Here is a 20886-nt window from a genome sequence, read left to right as displayed (position 1 = left end):
GTATAAAATGGTTGCGCTTATCGTAAAATGTGAATCCATACATACATACATACATACATACATACATACATACATACATACATACATACATACATACATACATACATACATTCATACATACATACATACATACATACATACATACATACATACATACATACATACATACATACATACATACATACATACATACATACATACATACATACATACATACATACATAGATGTGACAAGTTTTGTTCATGAAAAAGTTGATCATTTGGTCATATTAGTGACAGGTGAAGTTACTGAAAAGTTACTTGGTGTTCTGAAAATATCAAAAGGAACTGGAGCAATTTGAGCTGAGACTAATATACCAAGTCTTGTGAAATGGGGAATTTAAGGAACAAGTTATTGGAATGTGTTTTGATACAACCTCCAGCAACATTGGAATTTACATTTATACTCAGGAGCTTGTACACTAATAGAAAATTATTATAAAAAGAATTGTTATTATTGGCCTGTCATCATCACATGCATCAAATCATAGTGTCTGATTTTTTTAAATGCTGCATTTTTAAATGCTTAAGCACAGATGTTTTGATTTTTTAAAAGGTTTAAAGAAAAATGGGTTTTTATCAATACCTCAGTGATGAAGGTTTATAGAAAAATGGAAACTCATTGAATATATATTATTGAAATAGCTTTTCGAGGTGACCATTTTATACTTATTGATAAATCTGGTGGAATGTTCAACATACTGGTCTTTTCACAGAAAAAAGCGTTTGCTTTATCCCTGCAGCTTAGATGAAAGTACTGAAGATATACGCCTCAGTGATATAGCCTTGAAAGATAACATTTTGAAACATTTGAAAGATGATACAGTAACATTTTTGACAAAGTGTTTGCAAACAGGTGGGAGATAACCAAGGGTTGACAACAGAGAGTTTTTAGAACTATTGCCTCTTGGAAAAATTCCTCCTAGAGTAAAACAAGTCAATATGCCTGGTACCTTTCGCCATGTTTATTGGTTGACAAAAGTCATCTACTGTATCAAAATATACATGATTAGGAAGTAGTTTAAAATGATATAAAGTAAAACAATGTGTCATTGGAAATGAAACAAAAAATGATTTCCAAATTAAACCAAACATGAAAATCTAGAAATGATGCTGATATCCATTTAAAGTCATTTGAAGATTTTCTGACATGAAGTCACTTGATGATTTTGTACCACTAACATTTATTTTGAATGTTTAGGGGTTGATTTTCAATGATTACTTGCCACTGATCCAATCATCTGGAATGCTCTTGAAGCATAAAAAAGGGGCTAATCAGAATTAAAGGATTTGAAGTCATTAATGATTTTGCTGAACACAGTATTGCATTGATGAGCTGGTGTAATGAAATATTAATAAAAAATGAAGAACGTAGACAGCCCAGAATGTTGTTCAACATACAGATAAGTTCATATCAGCTAAGAAATGATTACTAATTCAAATGAATACAGATTAAAAAATTAAGATTCTAGGATCATAGAACTGATAACAAATACATTCTGTTTACATTTTTAATACTTGAACTGCATAGTTACATATTATTAGTTGGTAGTAAATTATGTTAACTTTTAGTTAAAACTGTTAATAAAACTTATGAGATAAAATGTCCGAGCCAATGATGCATTTAAAATTGAAATTAAAAAAGAATAGAAAAATATGAAATTCGACAAACTTTTTGCTCACATGTCGTGAGCAACCTCTAAGTATTGAAAATGGGTGGAAATTCATGTACAATTTTATTTTGGTGTTTGTCACCACTGGAAAGGTTTTAAAGTAGTAAGCAACCAGTTGCTTTTCAGTTTCTTCTTAAATACTTGTTTCTTTTTGTTCTTAATTCCTTATATCCATATCACAATTATTGTGATATCAAAGTAAAAAGTAAATCAAGAGTACCTATATTTATGTACAAGCAATCAAAGATTTTTTAACTTAATAAAATGACTCATAAAAAAACATAAGGAATATTTAAGAGTATCAATGATTCTATCTTAAACCTACATAAATATTGTCTAGATTAATTAAAGCATAGGCACAAAAGCAAGTGTAACAAGTGTAAGGTTGTAATGATTGTAAAAGACTTTTATTACTGTACAAAATAAGGAATACAAAAGGTAGTGTACTCTTGGAAAAATTAAACAAAGTTTTATAAAACATAAAAATACAAGTACCTATTCGGACTCCACTTAACATGTTCATAGGAATTGGCTGTAGAAATGAAGGCTTTTCATTTCCATTGTTAAAAAGAACAGCAATAGATAAGTGATCTCCTTGGGCGAAATCTGCCATTAAAACCTCAATATAATATTTATTGTTTGGCTTCAATTGTATAGTTGCAGAAGAAAACCTAAAAAAATTATTTAAAGTAAAGAGCTAAATTATTAAAAGTATAAGTAGTAAAATAAGGAGTAAACAATAAAAATAAAAAGAATAAAACAATCTTTTTAAAAGATCAGTCAAATGAATGCCTAATTCATTCAGCTTCAGGTGTTGATTTTTTACACAGTGCACTATGTTTATAAAAAAAATGTTTTTTCTTCACCAAATGAGAATGTTTCTTTTTGATTTCATCTTTCAATCACTCCAAACAGTAACTTTAGACATCAACAAATTGTTGTTTTTACCCCAATATAAGCACACAGAGCACCCATTTGGAAAAAAGACTTCTTGCATACAAATATTCATGCAAATTCTTTATAGACTGCCTTTAGGGTTTCACATTACATCACAATTTTAAGACTTCATTTTATGTTTTCTTATTTGGACATCATGTTCAAACAATAAAATTAGTGCCTGTGCTGCTGCATTAAACTTAACAACAAATAGTTTTTTTGAAAAAGCAGTGTCCTAATAACACTTTTCAAGCTATTACCAGGCTTGAACTGTAGTTTAGTCCAATAAAGGAATGTTTAATTAACACAAAAAACTCTGTTTCCTTCAACGATTTGAAAATTTCAAGAAAGGCATCAGTAAAACATAATATATTGATAAAGATATTGATGTTTTACTGATGCTGAATGTCCTGAAACTTTCACATGCACCTTTCAAAATTTAATACTTCCTACAACAAAATTTTTTTTTTTATGGTGTCATGTGTGGTTTAGTCCCAGGACTTTTTGATTAATGCTTTACTTTATATTTCACTTTTATTATGTCTAAATTATAAATAAGCTAATGCTTGTTCCATAATCAGCAATCCATCTACTTTAAATGACTCTTGCAGAAGAATCAAATTTTAGGGTACAACTTATCTTCTAATACCAAGAGAAGCTTTGATTTTGTGAAACTGAAATTCGACATCAGAACTTTACTACTGAGCTTGAATGAATTCAAATGAAATGAATGAATGCAAGATGAGCTTGAATGAATTCAAATGAAATGAATGAATGCAAGAAACTATATGAAGGTTGTTGACAGTCTGGATCAATTGAACAAAAAAGAACAGCATGCCCTGAACTAATTAAAGTGCTTTGCTGAAATTTTGAAGAGCAGACAGGAGAGAGTTGCGATTAAGGAAACAAAAAACTTAAATATAAGTTTATTTTTTTAGTTTATCTGTTTAAGTCCAAGTTTAATGACTTAACATACAGGGTGTATACTTAATTTCTGACCCCCCACATGTTACAAACACAAGATTTTGAGTTGCTCTCTTAAATGCTACTTTAGCCCGAAAAATACTTTAGTATTTATTTTGGTGTAACTATACTTTCTGCACGTAAAACGCTCACTTCAGATAGGATATGACCTCAGAAAATGTTTATGGGAGCCATTTTGTCAACATACATAAAAATGATATTTTCATTCTCCTTGTCTTCCACGGCCTTTGGCATTATGACTATAGTTTTAGCACGATTTATAAGTAAATTGTCCTTATTACTCCTTAATATGTGATCTTAGTTTGCCAATTAATAACACATTTTTTCTTCACTGTTTATGATGTATTGCTACTCTTCGAAACCGGGGTCAGAAATTAAGTTTACACTTTTTTAATGTTTAGCATTTTGGCTACAAGAAATAATCAGCATTATTTTTATTTGTCTTATTTATATCAGTGATACTTGGTGTCTGTTTATGATTTACATTAATTACTCTGTGTGTATTTATATGTATTATATGTATATGTTACTAACATGTATTATATAACATGTGTTTTTTAACAATTTACTCTGAAAATGAGTTCTGATAAACAGTTACTTCGTCACCGAATTCAAGTTTTATGTAGTCAAGGATTAAGCATTAAAGAAATCACTAGACAGTGTAAAGTTTCTCGAAATACTGTAAGGAAGTGGGCAAGAAAACAAGAGGGTGACGTCACAGATGCTCAGCGACCTGGAAAGCCAACAAAGTTTTCACCAAGAACCAAGGACAAGGTCAGAAAGTGGGTCAAAGACAAAGTCGGAGTTGGAACGAGAACTGTAGCTAAGAAACTGAATTTTTCAGACAGTTAAAAAGAAAGAGGAAAAACAATTTCACACAGTGCTATCAGTAAATACTTGTGCAAGACCACATGGGGAAAGCATGTCTATACACAGAAAGTGAAACCCATGTTGTCGCAGAAAAACATCACTGATCGCGTAAATTTTTGTACTCGTTTGCAAGAAGAGGGATTCGCAGATGACTCACCGGATGGTAAAGTGAAACAAGCTCACGTATTGTGGACTGATGAGAGTCCAATTGAATTATATCCGGCTCCAAACCGTCAAAATCAAAGAGTATGTACAGCAACACCAGAGTCAATACCTTATGTTCGACGTCCGAAATTCGGTCTCAAGATTATGATAGCCAGCGGCATTTCTCGATATGGCAAAAGTGATCTGGTTGTTGTTGAGCAAAATAAAACTGTTGATGGAAAATATTACCGTGATATTATTCTACCTGTGTACAAACGTGCAGCTGATGATAAGACCATCTTTCCTGTAAGAAATAAAGTTATTCTGATGCAAGATGGAGCAACTTGCCACACGGCAAGAGCAACAATGAATGTGATCAACAGAGACTTTCCAGCAGTGTGGACCGACTGGCCTGGCAACTCTCCCGACTTAAATGTCATCGAACATATTTGGTCAAGACTCCAGGACAGTGTTTTACACAATCCTTGACCTCGTAATTGTGAACAGTTGATCAGACGTGTTGAACAGGAGTGGGCTGCCATTACGCAAGAAGAGTGTTTTCGCCTAGTAGAAAGCCTGCCAAGGAGAATTACCCAATGCATAGAAAGAAATGGACAAAATACTGATTACTGACTATTAACATATATTCTTTGTCTAATTAAATTGATATGACAGTAATAAAATGGTATGTGTTGAAATACCGTATTCTTAAATCGAGATATAGGGGGTCAGAAATTAAGTATACACCCTGTAGAATAGAAAACTGTATTAGACAACTGTTTATGAAGCTTTCATTAATTCTCAAAAGTTTTCCTCAAAAATGTATTATTATTAACATTTACTATTCTAAGTTAATATAAGTAAATTGCATAGAAGAAACAAGTAAAAGAGCATAGAAACTTACTTAAATGCATGATAACTTGAGGCAACTGTTTGGTTGATAATCAACACTTTATTTTTTGAGTTTGTATCATTGCTTAAATACAACTCACAAACATCATCACAAGAGCTGTAAAATGTATAACTCCCAGTTTGTGGAGCAAGAAACCAACCACGAACTCTTTGTCCATAAAAGTCACCAACATTTTGAGGTGCATCAAAAACATCAATAAATCCATAGCTATCTGGACTTTCAGGGTATTTTGGATTTCTCTTCAAGTCATCAATACCTTTTATGTTGTAAAAAACTTCACGAAATAAACCAGGGGAGACTAAAAAATGGTAGAAAAAGAACATTAGTAAAAGAAAAATAGATGTAGAGTTAGAGAAGTTTTTTTAGATAACATTGTTTTAAATAGTAAAGAATGTTATTAATAGATTTCATGTATAAAAATTTCATATTTTATAAAAGAAGTGTATATATCAACAGATTTTTTAATGTTTGATGGATTTATATTGTATTATATAAAGTATTAACTTACAACAGTTATCTTGATTACAAGATTGGTCTGATGTATAAACGAATACCTAGAAATTTCATGATAGTTATTTTGAAACACAGATCAAAAAGTTGAATATATATATATATATATATATATATATATATATATATATATATATATATATATATACATATATATATATATATATATATATATATACATATATATATATATATATATATATATATATATATATATATATATATATATATATATATATATATATATATATATATATATATATATATATATAATCAGACAAGGTTACATTTTCCTTAAAAAACAAAAAAAATTTAAGATAATATTTTTAAATTTTCCTTCGGATAGAAAACACTGGAAATTCATTGGATACATAAAGAAAGTTTTTTAGCTTGAAGAACAAGAGAAAAAAATTACAAAGAGAAAAGTTTGGATTACAAGTAAGCATGAAAAAAAACTTATTGCATTTATAGAGGAATCTCAAATTAGTATTTGAAGTAGCCACCTTTGCACAGTGTGGAACTTCATTACATAATGGTGGCTAAAAATTGAAAACCTTATTAAGTAAAAAGTTTATGGCATTTTTTTAGTTATACTATAACAACTCAGCCTCAGTGAAATTTTCTTCTTTTCAGCTTAAATAGCTTTGAGAAACTTGGGTAAATTTTGAGAAAATAATAAAAAAAAAACAAACTCCAAATTTACTTAAAAACGTAATTTTATTATACACCTTAAGTATCACATTTTATTTCATTAAAATACCATAATTATCATTAAAATACCAAAAAGAGAGTTCTAGATATTGGTATAGTCTTTAAATTCACTTTCCTATTTGTTTTACGAGTGTAGAGTTCATGGCAATTCCGGTATAATTTATTTATTAATTCAGCAGCTTCTTAACCCATTAATTCAAGTTGAACAGGCAAATGCAACAGAATTTCAGCATCACGTGCTAATACTTTATACACTTAAGATGAAATTATAAACCAAGAATCATACAAATCAAAAAATATTTTATTAGTCTCTATGCAATATGAATCCAACTTCTTTGAATTGATTTCCTGAAGGCAGTTTATCGCGACCAACATATTTTTTAATCGAACAATCAGGTCTTCTTGTAGATCTTAAACTTCACTTAAGTTCTATGGAGGTATAGTATCCATATATATATAAAACACTGGATGCAGCATAAACAGAAATAATTGAAGCCGAAAAAAGTTTACCATGATGACGTAGAGTGAGGCAGAAAAATGTTGTTAAAAAAGCGTATAATTTTATTAAAATGTTATGCTGTGAATTAACACAATATCTTTCATATGGTTGTATGATGTAAAATTTATATGGAGGTTTTAGAAGACTAACAATGAATACAAAATTATACATATACATTTGTAATATCCGTGTTCGGCATAATAGACACATGCCTTGTATTGTTAGCACTTTTACTGGGGAATAAAAAACATGGCGGTTAGCACGCCTTAGCTTATGTTGTATTCAGTTCGTGATTCAACACAAACATTAAATATTACATGGTACCAGAAGTAAACCTGTGTTTAAAATAAAATGGAACAACTTAGACCATTAGAGGCAATGAATTTAAATGGCAATGTTTCAGAAAACTGGAGAAAATGGAAGCAGAGATGGAATCTTTATAAAATAGCTTCAGGAGTCAATGACAAAAATGAAGATATTCAATGTGCCATTTTCCTTCACATGATTGACGAAGATTCATGAAAACCATTTTTACTCGTCACGGAATACCTTCAAATCTCATTGCGATAACAACACCTACAACAGTGCAGAGTTCCTTAACTTCTCAAAAGAATATGGGTTCAACTTCACTCCATCAAGTCCTAACTACCCCCAATCAAATGGTCTCAGTGAAATGGGCGTGAAAATTATGAAGAAAATACTAAAAAAATGCGACAACCCTGAACTTGGCCTTCTAGAATACCTTAACACGCCTCTTACAGGTATGGACTACTCTCCATCCCAACTTCTCATGAACAGAAGAACGCGAACAACCCTACCTGTGCACCGTGATTTACTTATACCAGCAGTTCCACTAAATGCTTATAGCCAGATCACCAAGTCCAGAAATCGTCAAAAACAATACTATGACCGGAACGCATCTGAACTCCCAAATCTCGTAGCAAACGACACTGCCTGGATGAGAAAAGATGGAACATGGAAGAAAGTGACAGTTAAAGAAAAACTAACACTACCCAGATCATACAACGTGGTAGATAAATATGGAAGAGTATATCGACGCAAAGGAAGGGTATATCGACGCAATCGTAGAAGAGTATATCGACGGAAGAGTATATCGACGCAAAGGAAGAGTATATCGACGCAATCGTAAACATCTGATTAAAACCAATGAGCAACCACTAGCATATCAGCATGAGCAACTTGATTTACCATACGATTTACCGGCAGTTAGCACACCTCCTACCTTAAATGAGGAAACAGCAAGAAATGAAATAGAAGAAGCTACAATCATTCCCGAAACTCTATCGACTGAACCGCAGCCTGACGTACGCAGATCGTCAAGGACTAAAAACAGACCTGCCTACTTGAGGGACTTCATTTAACTGTGTATATTATAAAGAACTTATTAACTATATGATATATATGCATAGCTTAAAAAAAAAAAAAAAAAAAAAAAAAATTATAGAAGGAAGATGTAATATCCGTGTTCGGCATAATAGACACATGCCTTGTATTGTTAGCACTTTTACTGGGGAATAAAAAACATGGCGGTTAGCACGCCTTAGCTTATGTTGTATTCAGTTCGTGATTCAACACAAACATTAAATATTACACATTTATGTATAATATATTTATCTATAATATACATATATGTTTATGTACGTTATATTTCATGATTTGGTATTAGTTTTAAAATGGTTAATTCGTGCAGTGCTTTTGGATGTACAGCTAGATCTGCTAAAGGGGTCTCAAGAAGTTTTCATAGGTAAGAAAGTAGTTCATATACATTTGAAATATTTTATTTATAAAGATTCAATATAATTTTATGTGGATTTTAAAAGACAGGCAGAGTATGTATAATGAATCTTAGCTATGCATTCTTAAATAGATCTCCTGTAAATACAGAAAAAAGAGCAGCATGGGTTCTTGCAACAAAAAGAAAGAATTTTGTTCCCTCTTCAGCAAGTTATATTTGCTCAGATCATTTTTATAAAGATTGTTTTGATATAAGCAAAACATCTGGTTTCTGCTTGAGAAAATATCTTAAATCTGATGCAGTACCAACAATTTTTGATTTTCCAGAACATTTAAAACCAGCTGCAGATAATGTTCAGAAAGCACCCACTGAAATAATTAAAAAAAAACTGAATAAAGAAGAAAAAATTGAGATAAATATGGAGAATACCTTTAAGGAAAAGATGATTAGTACTGATAAAATATTGTGTTTAGGAGATTGCATCAAATTTGATTCAGACAATCTGCAAACTGTCAAAAAGAAGTTGTCTTTTGTCTTAGATGCATATAAGTTACAGAAAAAACGTGTCAGATGTGTAATGCAACAAAAGCGCAGACTCAACAAAAAAATTGCAAAACTTCAAAATGTGATCAATGAATTACAAGGTAAATGTTTGATTATTGATGAAACCACAGCAACTTTAAGTAGTCTTAATCCTGGTATTAAAGATTTAATTCAAAGAAAACTGAAATCCAAAACGAATTTAAAATATCCTCCATCATTGCAAACTTTTGCATTGACATTACATTTTTATTCAGCAAAAGCATATGATTATGTCAGACAGTTCTTTAATACTTGTCTTCCTCATCCAGATACTCTGAGACGGTGGTATAGAAGTGTTAATGGACAACCAGGCTTTACTCATGAAGCATTCCAAATTTTAAAGTCAAAAAATGATAAATCCAATAAAAAAAATTATATGCAGTTTGATGATGGATGAAATGTCAATTCGAAAGCAAATTGATTGGGATGGACATAAATCATATGGTTTTATTGATTATGGAACAGGATTTAATGATGACAGTGTTGGTGTTGCTAAGGAAGCTTTTGTTTTACTGTTAGTTGCTGTTAATGGACATTGGAAGATCCCAGTAGCCTATTTTTTAACAGATGGACTTAATTCAAAAGAAAAAGCAAATATTATTTCTGAATGTCTCATTAAAGTTCACGAAACTGGAGTTATTTCTTTAACTTTTGATGGCACAGCTGCAAACTTATCTATGATGAAGATTCTTGGTGCTGACTTTAGTGATGTAAGAAATCTGAAACCATACTTTCAACATCCAGTAAGTGCAGAACCAGTATTTTTAATTCTTGATGCCTGCCATATGTTAAAATTGGTTAGAAATTACTTTGGTGAAAAGAAATTGCTAAAAGACAGTAATAATGGAGTTATCAATTATGCATTCATTGAACAGTTGTACAAGCTTCAGTCAAAAGAAGGAATTCATGCTGCTAATAAACTGAAAAAACATCATATAGAATGGAAACAACAAAAGATGAAGGTAAAGTTGGCAGCACAAACCTTAAGTCAAAGTGTTGCAGATGCTCTTGATTTTTGTGAAAATAAATTAAAATTAAAATAATTTCAAGGTTGTGGGCCAACCATCAATTTTATTCAGTTTATAGACAAAAGTTTTGATTTACTAAACAGTCGAAATTTTCTTGGTAAAAATTATAAAGCTCCTATCTCTTCAAGTAATTTGGAAGACTATGCAAATTTTGTCAATTTTGTATGTCAGTACTTGTCCAGTTTGACAGACAGTGCTGGTAAATTAATTTGTAAAACAAATTGCAAAACTGGTTTTATTGGATTTATGTTCAGCCTTCAATCAGTTATTCAACTTAGCAGATACTTGATTTTATCTTCAGAGAGTCAGTTCAAATTCTTGTTGACATACAAACTGAGTCAAGACCACATTGAAATGTTCTTCAGTGCTGTTAGAAGTCAAGGTGGTTTTAACAATAATCCATCTGCAAAGCAATTTATGGCAACATACTGATGTTTGCTGATACACCACTCATTAAAAAACATAAAAACTGTGAATTGTTTAGCTCAGGATGCAACACAAATACTTTCTGTAACAGGAGGAATTGTGAATCATCAGGAATGTAAATTCAATGATGATGATCCAACTGTTTTTATAGCTAATGATGATATTACACAAGTAAATATTATGGAACCACCACAGTTGTCTTAATATTCTGAAGAAGTGGTGAAATATAAAAGTGGGTTTGTTTGTAAAAAATTAAAAAGATCTATTAAATGTAAGGCCTGTACTGCCTCTCTAACTGATGATAATTCACAATGTCTACTTGTTGAACAGAAAAGTAGAGGTGGTCTTGTTCATCCATCAAAAGATGTCATTGTAATTTGTACTATTGTTGAAAAATTTTTAAGACATAGCATTCCAGACATATCGAAAATCAAAGAATTACAACTTTTTACAAAATCTATTCCATATCTAAAATTAAATATCCGTCGTCAACTAATTTCAAAAGTAATTTTTCAAGGACTGATAAATCACATCCAGGAACTTCCATTTGAAGATAATAATTTGGTTAAATTGATCAACTTGATTATTGATGCTTATTTAGATGTGCGTTTATACCATGTCTCATCCTGTGCAACAAGTTATACAAGGAGTACGAGTTCGAAATAAACTGACCAAACTAGTGTTGTTTAAAAATCAATAAAAAAGTGTTTATGTTCCTGCTATTAATACATTACAAAACATTTGCAAATAATGTAAATTATTTCTGAATATATATATATATATATATATATATATATATATATATATATATATATATATTATAATTATTAAAACATCATATACGGTATCATACTATTATTTCCTTTTTATGTAATATTTCGGCTCATATGGTGAGAGCCATTATCAAACTATTAAAGAGTTTGATAATGGCTCTCACCATATGAGCCGAAATATTACATAAAAAAGAAATAATAGTATGATACCGTATATGATGTTTTAATAATTATACTTTTACACATACTATTAAAGATGTCACTTAAATTTTATATATATATATATATATATATATATATATATATATATATATATATATATATATATATATATATATATATATATATATATATATATAAACACACACACACACAGACACACACACACACACACACACACACACACACACACACACACACACACACACACAAACTGGTTCCAGTTTTTTTCCTTTTATTGTAAAAAAATTACCTTAATCCAACAGATTAAAGTCTTTGTCAATATACAATAAACTAAACATGTATAATATACATAAATATAGGTATATATTATAGTGAATATAATGTACACACATATAGATGTATATATATTTGTTTTAAGTCTTTTGAAAATACCATATTTTGAAAGCCAAATTAATATTCAACAGGAACATAATTTCAACATTTAGACTGTATATTTTGTTTGCCAGTATAACTTCACTGTAGGTTAACCGTTTATTATCGATTCCTTAGGTCTCTTGACTCACGCTATACTGATAAATTCTTAATAACCTCAAGTCTTGAGCCAAATAACTTATTGACAAAGATTATATAATCTAATTAGATAAATTTTATCTAAATTTATTAATACATAATTACTTTTATTAAACCTATTTACAAAAGTAAAATGCTATATCTTTTTATATGGAATTTTAAACTGTTTACGAATTCGCGTAAGAACATTTTGCCTCACTCTACGTCACATTTTCAAAAAAAGCTCGGCTTCAATTTTTTTATAAGGTCAGATACGGCTATGCCGTATCTAGGGGTGGCAAAATCCCGGACATTCTCAATCCCGGGATTTCGGGATTGAGATATTTATCCCCGGGAAATCCCGAGAAATCCCGGGATTAATTAGGAAGCTGAAAAAATTATTGGCGGTGAAGCCTGTGAAGAACAATTTTTTAAGTACTCATTAAACACTGAAAAATTATTAATTTATTGATAATACAATTATATTATCAATAAACTAATCATTTTTCATTTTTTAGTTAAGTAAAATAATTCATTTACTAATTAACCTAAGTAATTTAAATTATAAAATAATGCTTTAAAAAGATAACACAGTATAAGTAAAAATAATATGAATTTAAATGAGTATACATGAACTATATTCATTTTTGAAAGTACCACCTTAAAAAAATTAAAGCGTCAATCATTTCGTCGTTTAATCGCGTTCGATTTTTTGAGCATAAAAACCCAGCTGCTGAGAATGCTCGTTCGGACTCCACACTTGTCGGCCGTATAGATAGCATATAATCATATGCTTTTTGAAGATGATTACCTCTTGTAGCACCACTTTCAAATAACAACATTTCTCTTTGAATTTTAGAAGTTATACTTTCTACCCTTATAGGTAGTGTTTGAGTTGCTGCCAGTCCTTTTTCCATAACTTCGTTTAATTCTTCACTAACAGTTTTGATTTTATTTTCACACTCCTTGCTTGATAAAGCCTCGCTCAGTTGAGCATCACTATCACTATTCACGTCTGTTGATGTAATTATATTTGCCGAGCTTAGACGCTTTATCAGGTTTATTATAATTTTTTTATTTTGGGCACTTGTATTTGGTACAAAAACATCTGGAATTTTCGATGAAGTAACCTGGCCATTATGAAGATAATAAACTGTGCTGCTTAATGGTGTTCTCCTCTCTTTTATTCGGTGACTCAAAGCGGCATACAATTGTTTTCCAATTTCGGATTGTTGTTGTTTTATTTTGGACAACATAAACTCTAATGCAATTTCAGCTGTAATTAAAGTTGCGTCTCGTCGACAAAGTGCCTCCACAGTTGCTTTAACGGGAGTCAAAAGTACCACTAAATCTGATATGGTTTAATATTCGTTTTCGTTCATCTTAATTGAATCATCAAAATTGGAATCCAATTCTAAATCTAGAATTTTTAACACAATATTTTAACTTGTCAAATCTTTCAAGCATAAGCAACAAACTGCTCCATCGGGTTTTGCAATCCATGATTAAATGGATGACCTTTCCAAACTCAATTTTTACGTACTTTTGTAAATAATTTTCATTTTTTGTTGGGGACCTTTTAAACATTTTTAAAATTTCCCTGACTTTGGTTATGATAGGTCCAATAATTTGATGTTTAATTGTAACCTCAGATGTTTCATTAACTAACAATGAATCGTTCGAATCTCGAGTACAATCTTCCTCTTCATAAACATCTTCACTTTCATAATCATCGTCTTCATCATCTTTGTTTTCTAAATTTTCAAAAACAGTGTTCTCATCATCTAAACTTTCATCAATTTCCGAGTGACTAGCGTCTTTTTTGTAAAGAACTGATATAACTGCCAGTTGTAGAGCGTGGGCAAAGCATAATTGTTGATCAATTTCTAGAATTTTTCCAAGTTTCTTCATAACGCTTGCACCATCAGTTGTAATACCAATGGTATCATCCTTAAGGTTTATTTTAAAGCTGTGGAGTCTTTCTTTTAGAAGTGAAACGCACTTTTCTGCTGGCATAGACCCTAAAATGCGAATCAAACCTAAGTTCCAATAGGTTTTCAACTCATGTACATTCACATTTATATATCTGGAGTTTCCAAAAGAAGTCCACTCATCAAGTGTTAAGGAAAATTTATAACCTCTTGATATTTGATCAATTATTTCCTTTATAACTTACTTTTATATATAGGGACATTTTTTTATCCTCGTGCAACTAACCCGGCTCGTATATCAATGGAATTACAAATTGTACTAAATGATATACCGTCTTTTGCTGCCATACGTGCCAACACTTCAGACAGATTTTCCTCTTTTTTCAATGTTGTTGAAAAAAAGTTCGAAATTTTCAGCTTTTTGTTTTGAGGTTCTTCTTCAAAATCTTTCGAATTTGAAACTCTCGTGGATAAACTTGGTGCTTGCGATTGAAATGTTGCTTTAAGTTTATGTTTAGACAGTAAATGGGAATGTAGACCTTTTGTTGAACCACCAGCAATTTTCAATATTTTTTTGCATGTATTAACTTTGCACATGGCTGTTTCATCTGCTCCTCTTAAAAAGTGTCTCCATATCAGATTTGTGCTATTGAATTCAGCGTAGTTCGTCATGATATTTACTTAAGTTCAATTTTTTTTTAAAGTTCTGAAGTTCTTAAATTATTTCAACTTACGTTTCTTTATCAGATCTATAACTCTAACTGAATTTGTTACTGTTACTGTGAAAATGATTATCACTTTGAATAACTGCAAAAAAAGCTTATTTACTTAAAAAACCTTCTGTATTTTGACATCATTAGTTTAAACCATTGTTGAAAAATTTTTGAGAATCACGCATAGATTTCGTCGCATAAGAATTGTAGGGTTCTATCTAATTTTTGCTGTTGTGAGAATTTAACTTTCAATTTTTCTTAGTTAATATGTTTTTATTCCTGTCATTTTTTTAAATTTAAATTATAACTCTTTTTTTTATTTATGTTCATAATTAAACCGATAGTATTATTTATAAATGTTTTAAATTTTTTGTTTTTTATTATTAGAAATTGTTAATTAAAACTTTTATTAAATTCTTATAATATGAAAAAAGCAGATAGAACTCTTTAATTCTGCGATGATTTGGAATTAAAATGAAGCCGAAAATTTGAAATTAAATTAAATCATTGCAAAGAGAAGCTATGAAACAAATATTTTACCAAAGAATATAGCTATGAAACAAATATTTTACCAAATAATATATTTACTAGACACTTTATAATGTAAAAATAAGATAATAACTTAATCCCTATTTATCTTTATTTTCTTTTATTACATTCCCGAAATCCCGGGAAATTTTTGTGAAAAATCCCGGGATTACGGAATCAAAAATTTGCACAGAATCCCGGGATTGCCATCCCTAGCCGTATCCAGTGTTTTATATATCTATGATAGTATCGCCCGGAAAAAGTCCATTGAAAAATACTTAACTTCCTAATAATTAAAAAAATAAGCTTTTCTACTTGCGACTTGAGAAATATACATCACATGGCATAAAAATCCGAATTGAGACCGTAAAGTTTACTTAAAAATATACATCACATGATATTTTTTTAATCTAATGTTAGAAATATATAATTTATCCGTGAAAATTTTGCTGTGCAACTTTTCATATTTGAGTAGTCATCTTGAATGTAAATTTTATGAATGTAATATTTTTGAAATTTTAGATATTTTTGAAAAAACTTGAAATTGAATTTATGGCGAGAGTTAGTAAATATGTCATAGATTTGATTGTGACGTATACATGGCCCACTTAAATACACGGCCTTCTTTCCTGCTTAAATCGAAAAAAAATAGAAGGCCAGTTTAAAAATCGTATATTCGGCCCAATGGACATTCTTTCTCAAAATAATTTTAATTATCGCGTTATAAATTTTAAGTGAGTATATCTGACACAGAATAAAAATTTTACGTTGGCTAGCTAATTCTTAACTGCTAAACTTTGAATACTTAATTGTGGCTTCTTTTTAGTATAAGATAATAAATATGGTTAATAAATGCTTTTAATCATGGCTGCACCTCTAATTATATCTGTTGTAAAGTGTTTCCAGTTTTTTGTTTTCCAAACTATAATGATTTGAGAAAGATTTGAGTTATATTTGGCAATATAAATTTTGGGACTGTCAAGTACTGTGCAAGAAATAAAAATACATAAATTCTCAAAAATAAACCTCAAAAGTATAAAAAAGCTCTAACACAAACTGATTAAAAATGAAAAAAAATATTTTCATTTTTCTCTCTTTCTCTCTCTCTTTTTAAATGCAACTGTTATCTGCATCAATAGAATCCCTGACTCTCTTTATGGTGTTATTAAAATAAATATTTGAAATAACAGTGTGTATAATTTCTTTTCCATGACTTTGATGTTTTGAACAAAAAAATGGTTGATACCCTTCTCTACTGCCAAGAACTAACTGCTGCTTTACGGTGTTGCATTTGAGACTGATAAATAACATCAAAAATGTGATCTAGCATAGCAAAACTGTCACAGACATATTCTAAAAGCAGTACTGATGGAGTTGTTAGCCCACCTCTGGACAATTTATTTAAATAAATTCTGGAAAAATTAATCTTTTTTTATTAAGTAAGTTGTTTTGAATATTTTTAATCAGATGCACTGTGTCAAAGAAAAAGTAAATTTTTTGTGATAGTACATTAATAAACAAACCATCTTTTTTTCACCATGTGTATCAAGTAATTTTGTAAAAGAAGAAACATTTGAAGCATGATTGTCACAAACAAACACTCGAACATTAAAACTATTTTTTATTAAAAATTGAATCAGGTTAAGAATTGCAACAATGTGCTGAATATTCTGGTGACAATGTTATTGGGATTAGTGAGAAAAATGAATGTTATAGAAGCATTGTCTGTTTCATGGTAGTTGGTTTGAAAGAAAATATCTCTTGTGTTGTCAAAGCAATTCCAATTGTAAAATTGATACTGACTGGTTAAAGTCTGAAAATACATTTCATCAAAAATTATTATAAGATCTTTCGATAAGCTCCCATTTTCATATAGCAATTTTAAAACTTTCATAGAATCTATTTCACCTGATCTAAGCTTGCCCAAAGTTTGCAGTGATGTGTACCGCAACATCAATGCAAATTGAAGAACGTTTGAAGAAAAAATTTTTTTTTTTTATTTGGTGACTTTTAAGTTCTTCAAGAATAGAAGACGACTTTTCTTTTTTGGTGCTAAAATGTGAATTGAGGTTTTCCAGCATACTCCTTCTTTTTAACATACATTGGTGGGTAACTCTAAACCATGACGGTTTTGAAACTGGAAGATTTTTACAAAAAAGTTGGACATGTAAATTTTTGTCAATGCGAAGAGACTCAGCAACTTCAGGTATGTGTAGTTCATTTTGAATAATTTTATGGAACACAACACAATCATTAAATTTTGAAAAAAAACTATCCTGCTGGTGAATCAGCAGCTGAAAGGGAATTAATATCTTTAATAATATCTTTCGATAAAAATTTCTGATATTCATCTTCTTGAAATATTCTTTTAGTTGGTGATCTTCTTGAAATATTCTTTTATTTAATGATCTTCTTGGTCCAGATATAACTGGAAGAGAAGCAGTTGCTATGCTAGCAGGGTATATTGTAATGACAGGCTTCAGGTTATACAGCAAACGAAATCGTTTTTCTGATGCTCCTTTATGTACTAATTTTTTCTCAAAGTGTTTTAAACAGATTACAGATGATTTTGTGACAGTCCAGAAATTTATACTTACAAATCTAATCCATAACTTTCTTAAATCATTATCTTTTGGATAACCAAAAACTGGAACTCCTTCACTACTTAATTGGAGGTACAACCAGCAACACAGCATTTATTAACCATAATTACTATCTATTAATAAAAAGAAACTTCAATCAAGTGTATGAGGTTTAGTTGATGTTAAGATTTAGAAAAAGGCTGCAGTTTTTATCCTATGCCGGATTTACTTATTTAAAATTTATAGCGCAATATTTAAAATATGTTAAGAAAGTTTGTCCATTTGACGGAATATACGTTTTTTAAACTGGCCTTCAATTTTTTTTCAATTTAACCAGGAAAGAAGGCCGTGTATTTAAGTAGGCCATGACGTATATCTCAATTAAACTATTCTAAACAAATTTCTTAATGTTTAACTAAGATGAAATTTAAGATATTTTTTGATAAAATTCGATTTAACGAGGGAATTCGAAAGATAAGTCGAAGAGATATTTTTTAAAAGAGATTGTTAAAAGCTACTTTTAACTTTGGTTTTAACAATGCATAGAGGTCTGGGAAAAGTTTTTATTCTTTACCGTACAAATTACCGTACTTTTCTAAAAAAAGTCTGAGTATTTACGACTTTTTTTTCGAAATTTTCGACTTCATCACTAAATATCTCCAATACGGTATAACTTAAAACATTCATATTTTGGGTTTTTATTATTCAATTTGTTCCTAATATAACTCCATAGTCAAATATAGTGTAACGTTTTGATTTTTGACCGCCTGATTCCACACTGTGATATTGGAAACATAACAGGCTCTAACGCGTTTCGGCAACGATTCGATAAGTTTCATACGGTGTTCTTTCGGTATTTCGGACCAAACTCTACAACTTTTAAGATGCTTCACGGACATTATCTTGATTGGTACCACTTAAACATCCATATGTTCTCAATCGTTATCTTGATTGCTACCACTTCGATATCCATATGTTCTTGATCGGGTTCAGATCTGCAAACCAAGCACATTATGACAATATCTCAATTTGCTGCTCTTTTAGCCAGTCTTAAACTGACAAAGCTGTTTGAGCTGCGGGTATTAGTGGGGATTTTTGTGGTTGTTCCGTTTGTATATGGGTAATAGGGGAACCCGGGGTAAGACGGGATACTTAAGCAAAACAGTCAGATTGGGACACGAAGACACCTATATATTTCCCCCTATTTTACTGATCATGAAGCCATATGTATATCATGTATGATTCCATAGTAAACATAGTAATATATCATCCACCATGATGGCTAGCTTCAATATGGCAAAGGTCCTGAAAATCCCATCTTGCCCCAGGTATAGGGGTAAGATGGGATACCCATCCCATCTTACCCCAATCACCAGGGCACGATGGAGTGACACAGAAATCCCATGAATAAAAATGATGCTAAATTAGAAACTTTAATCGCTTACTGTATTTAAAGAAGATAATTTGTTCTAACCTTATTATTCAGTAAGATAATCAAGTTTGAGTGTACCACAAAACTTTGAAAAAACAAGTAAAGAACTGCTTTTAAATTTAACTGATTATTTAGCTTTTCCTTGAATCTTCTTATTTGTGACGATTAACAATGCAAATGAAGATTTCCCTCTTCATCATGATGACAACGATGCAACAAATAATGTAAAAAGGTCCCATTTTGTTAGTAATGACCTCAAACAAAATTGTTTCAATGTTCATCACTGACGTCACTGACGTCACTGACGATTTAAACAATCAATTTTTTATCATTATGATCCCTTTCATTTTTAAAAAATGATTTTCTTTTAACAATACGATTATGACGAAAAGAGAAAAAGTTCCCGTTTTAAACCTTATATCCATTTAAAAATATTTTGTTTGTGGCAGGCTAAAAATTTTCAACGTTCGTGTTAATTTAAATGTAATCTCGATTAATCACTTTCAAAGCTCTCATCTTTAATTAGTATTAATAAAAGTTATAATTGATACGCTATTTTTTCAAAATTATCTCTCATTTTTCGAATAACTCAAAATATTCCTCTTAATGTGATTGCTTTAGCCTGGTGTGTATTTAGCCTGGTGTGTATTTAGCAAATTCGCGTCTATCGGTGGTTTAAAAGGAAACAAAAATAGTTTTTACAAGATTTGTGCGCATTCACATAAGGATTTTCCTTTTCATTCCTGCAAAATTATTGCAGAGTTGAAATTTATACTTTTTGGGTATAAGGTAATCTCTACAAGAATTTATTTCAAATATGAACCCCTTTTCATCTCTATAAAAGGATTGCAGAGATAAATATTACACTTTTTGATAAGTTTGTCTGATGAATACGATTGAAAAAGATTTTTATGCTTAAATTAAGAGAAATACCGAAGGTGAAATGTGCCTAAAAACATAACAAATATTAAAATAAGTAAAAAAGTCACTTGCCAATAAGAACAGTAAGACATCGAACTTCATTTTTTATTTTTATGCACTTGATAGTTTCCACAAGGTTGACCTCTTTCAAAAGATCATTTTTCACTTCTGGTGAACTTTTGATATTACATTTTGTTAGCGAG

The 20886-nt window shown here is 30.3% G+C and overlaps 1 protein-coding gene and 1 pseudogene across 2 annotated transcripts in view; one reads left to right on the top strand and one right to left on the bottom strand.

Moving 5' to 3' along the window:
• LOC149884718 (uncharacterized) overlaps positions 1-20886 on the bottom strand; it is a 23389-nt gene extending 2503 nt beyond the window's left edge. The window contains exons 1-4 of one of the 2 annotated variants that reach the window (XM_090095126.1): positions 20756-20886; positions 6068-6113; positions 5551-5857; positions 2208-2383 (exon numbers count right to left, since the gene is read on the bottom strand). In XM_090095126.1, the coding sequence (XP_089951252.1) occupies positions 2208-2383; positions 5551-5857; positions 6068-6113; positions 20756-20785 (559 nt within the window). In that variant the 5' untranslated portion in view covers positions 20786-20886. Of the gene's footprint in view, positions 1-2207; positions 2384-5550; positions 5858-6067; positions 6114-7290; positions 7507-20755 lie in introns of those variants that run through there. The other variant, XM_090095127.1, reaches the window with a different exon arrangement.
• LOC149884719 (uncharacterized) lies at positions 4209-5135 on the top strand (annotated as a pseudogene).

Source organism: Hydra viridissima, unplaced genomic scaffold (assembly GCF_058129835.1).
Source record: "Hydra viridissima isolate aposymbiotic clone 2 unplaced genomic scaffold, HvirCarnegie_v1 scaffold_8, whole genome shotgun sequence".
NCBI classification, from domain to species: Eukaryota; Metazoa; Cnidaria; class Hydrozoa; order Anthoathecata; family Hydridae; genus Hydra; species Hydra viridissima.
Note: the sequence above shows the minus strand (reverse complement) of the source record. Positions and strands in the feature narration are given on the sequence as shown.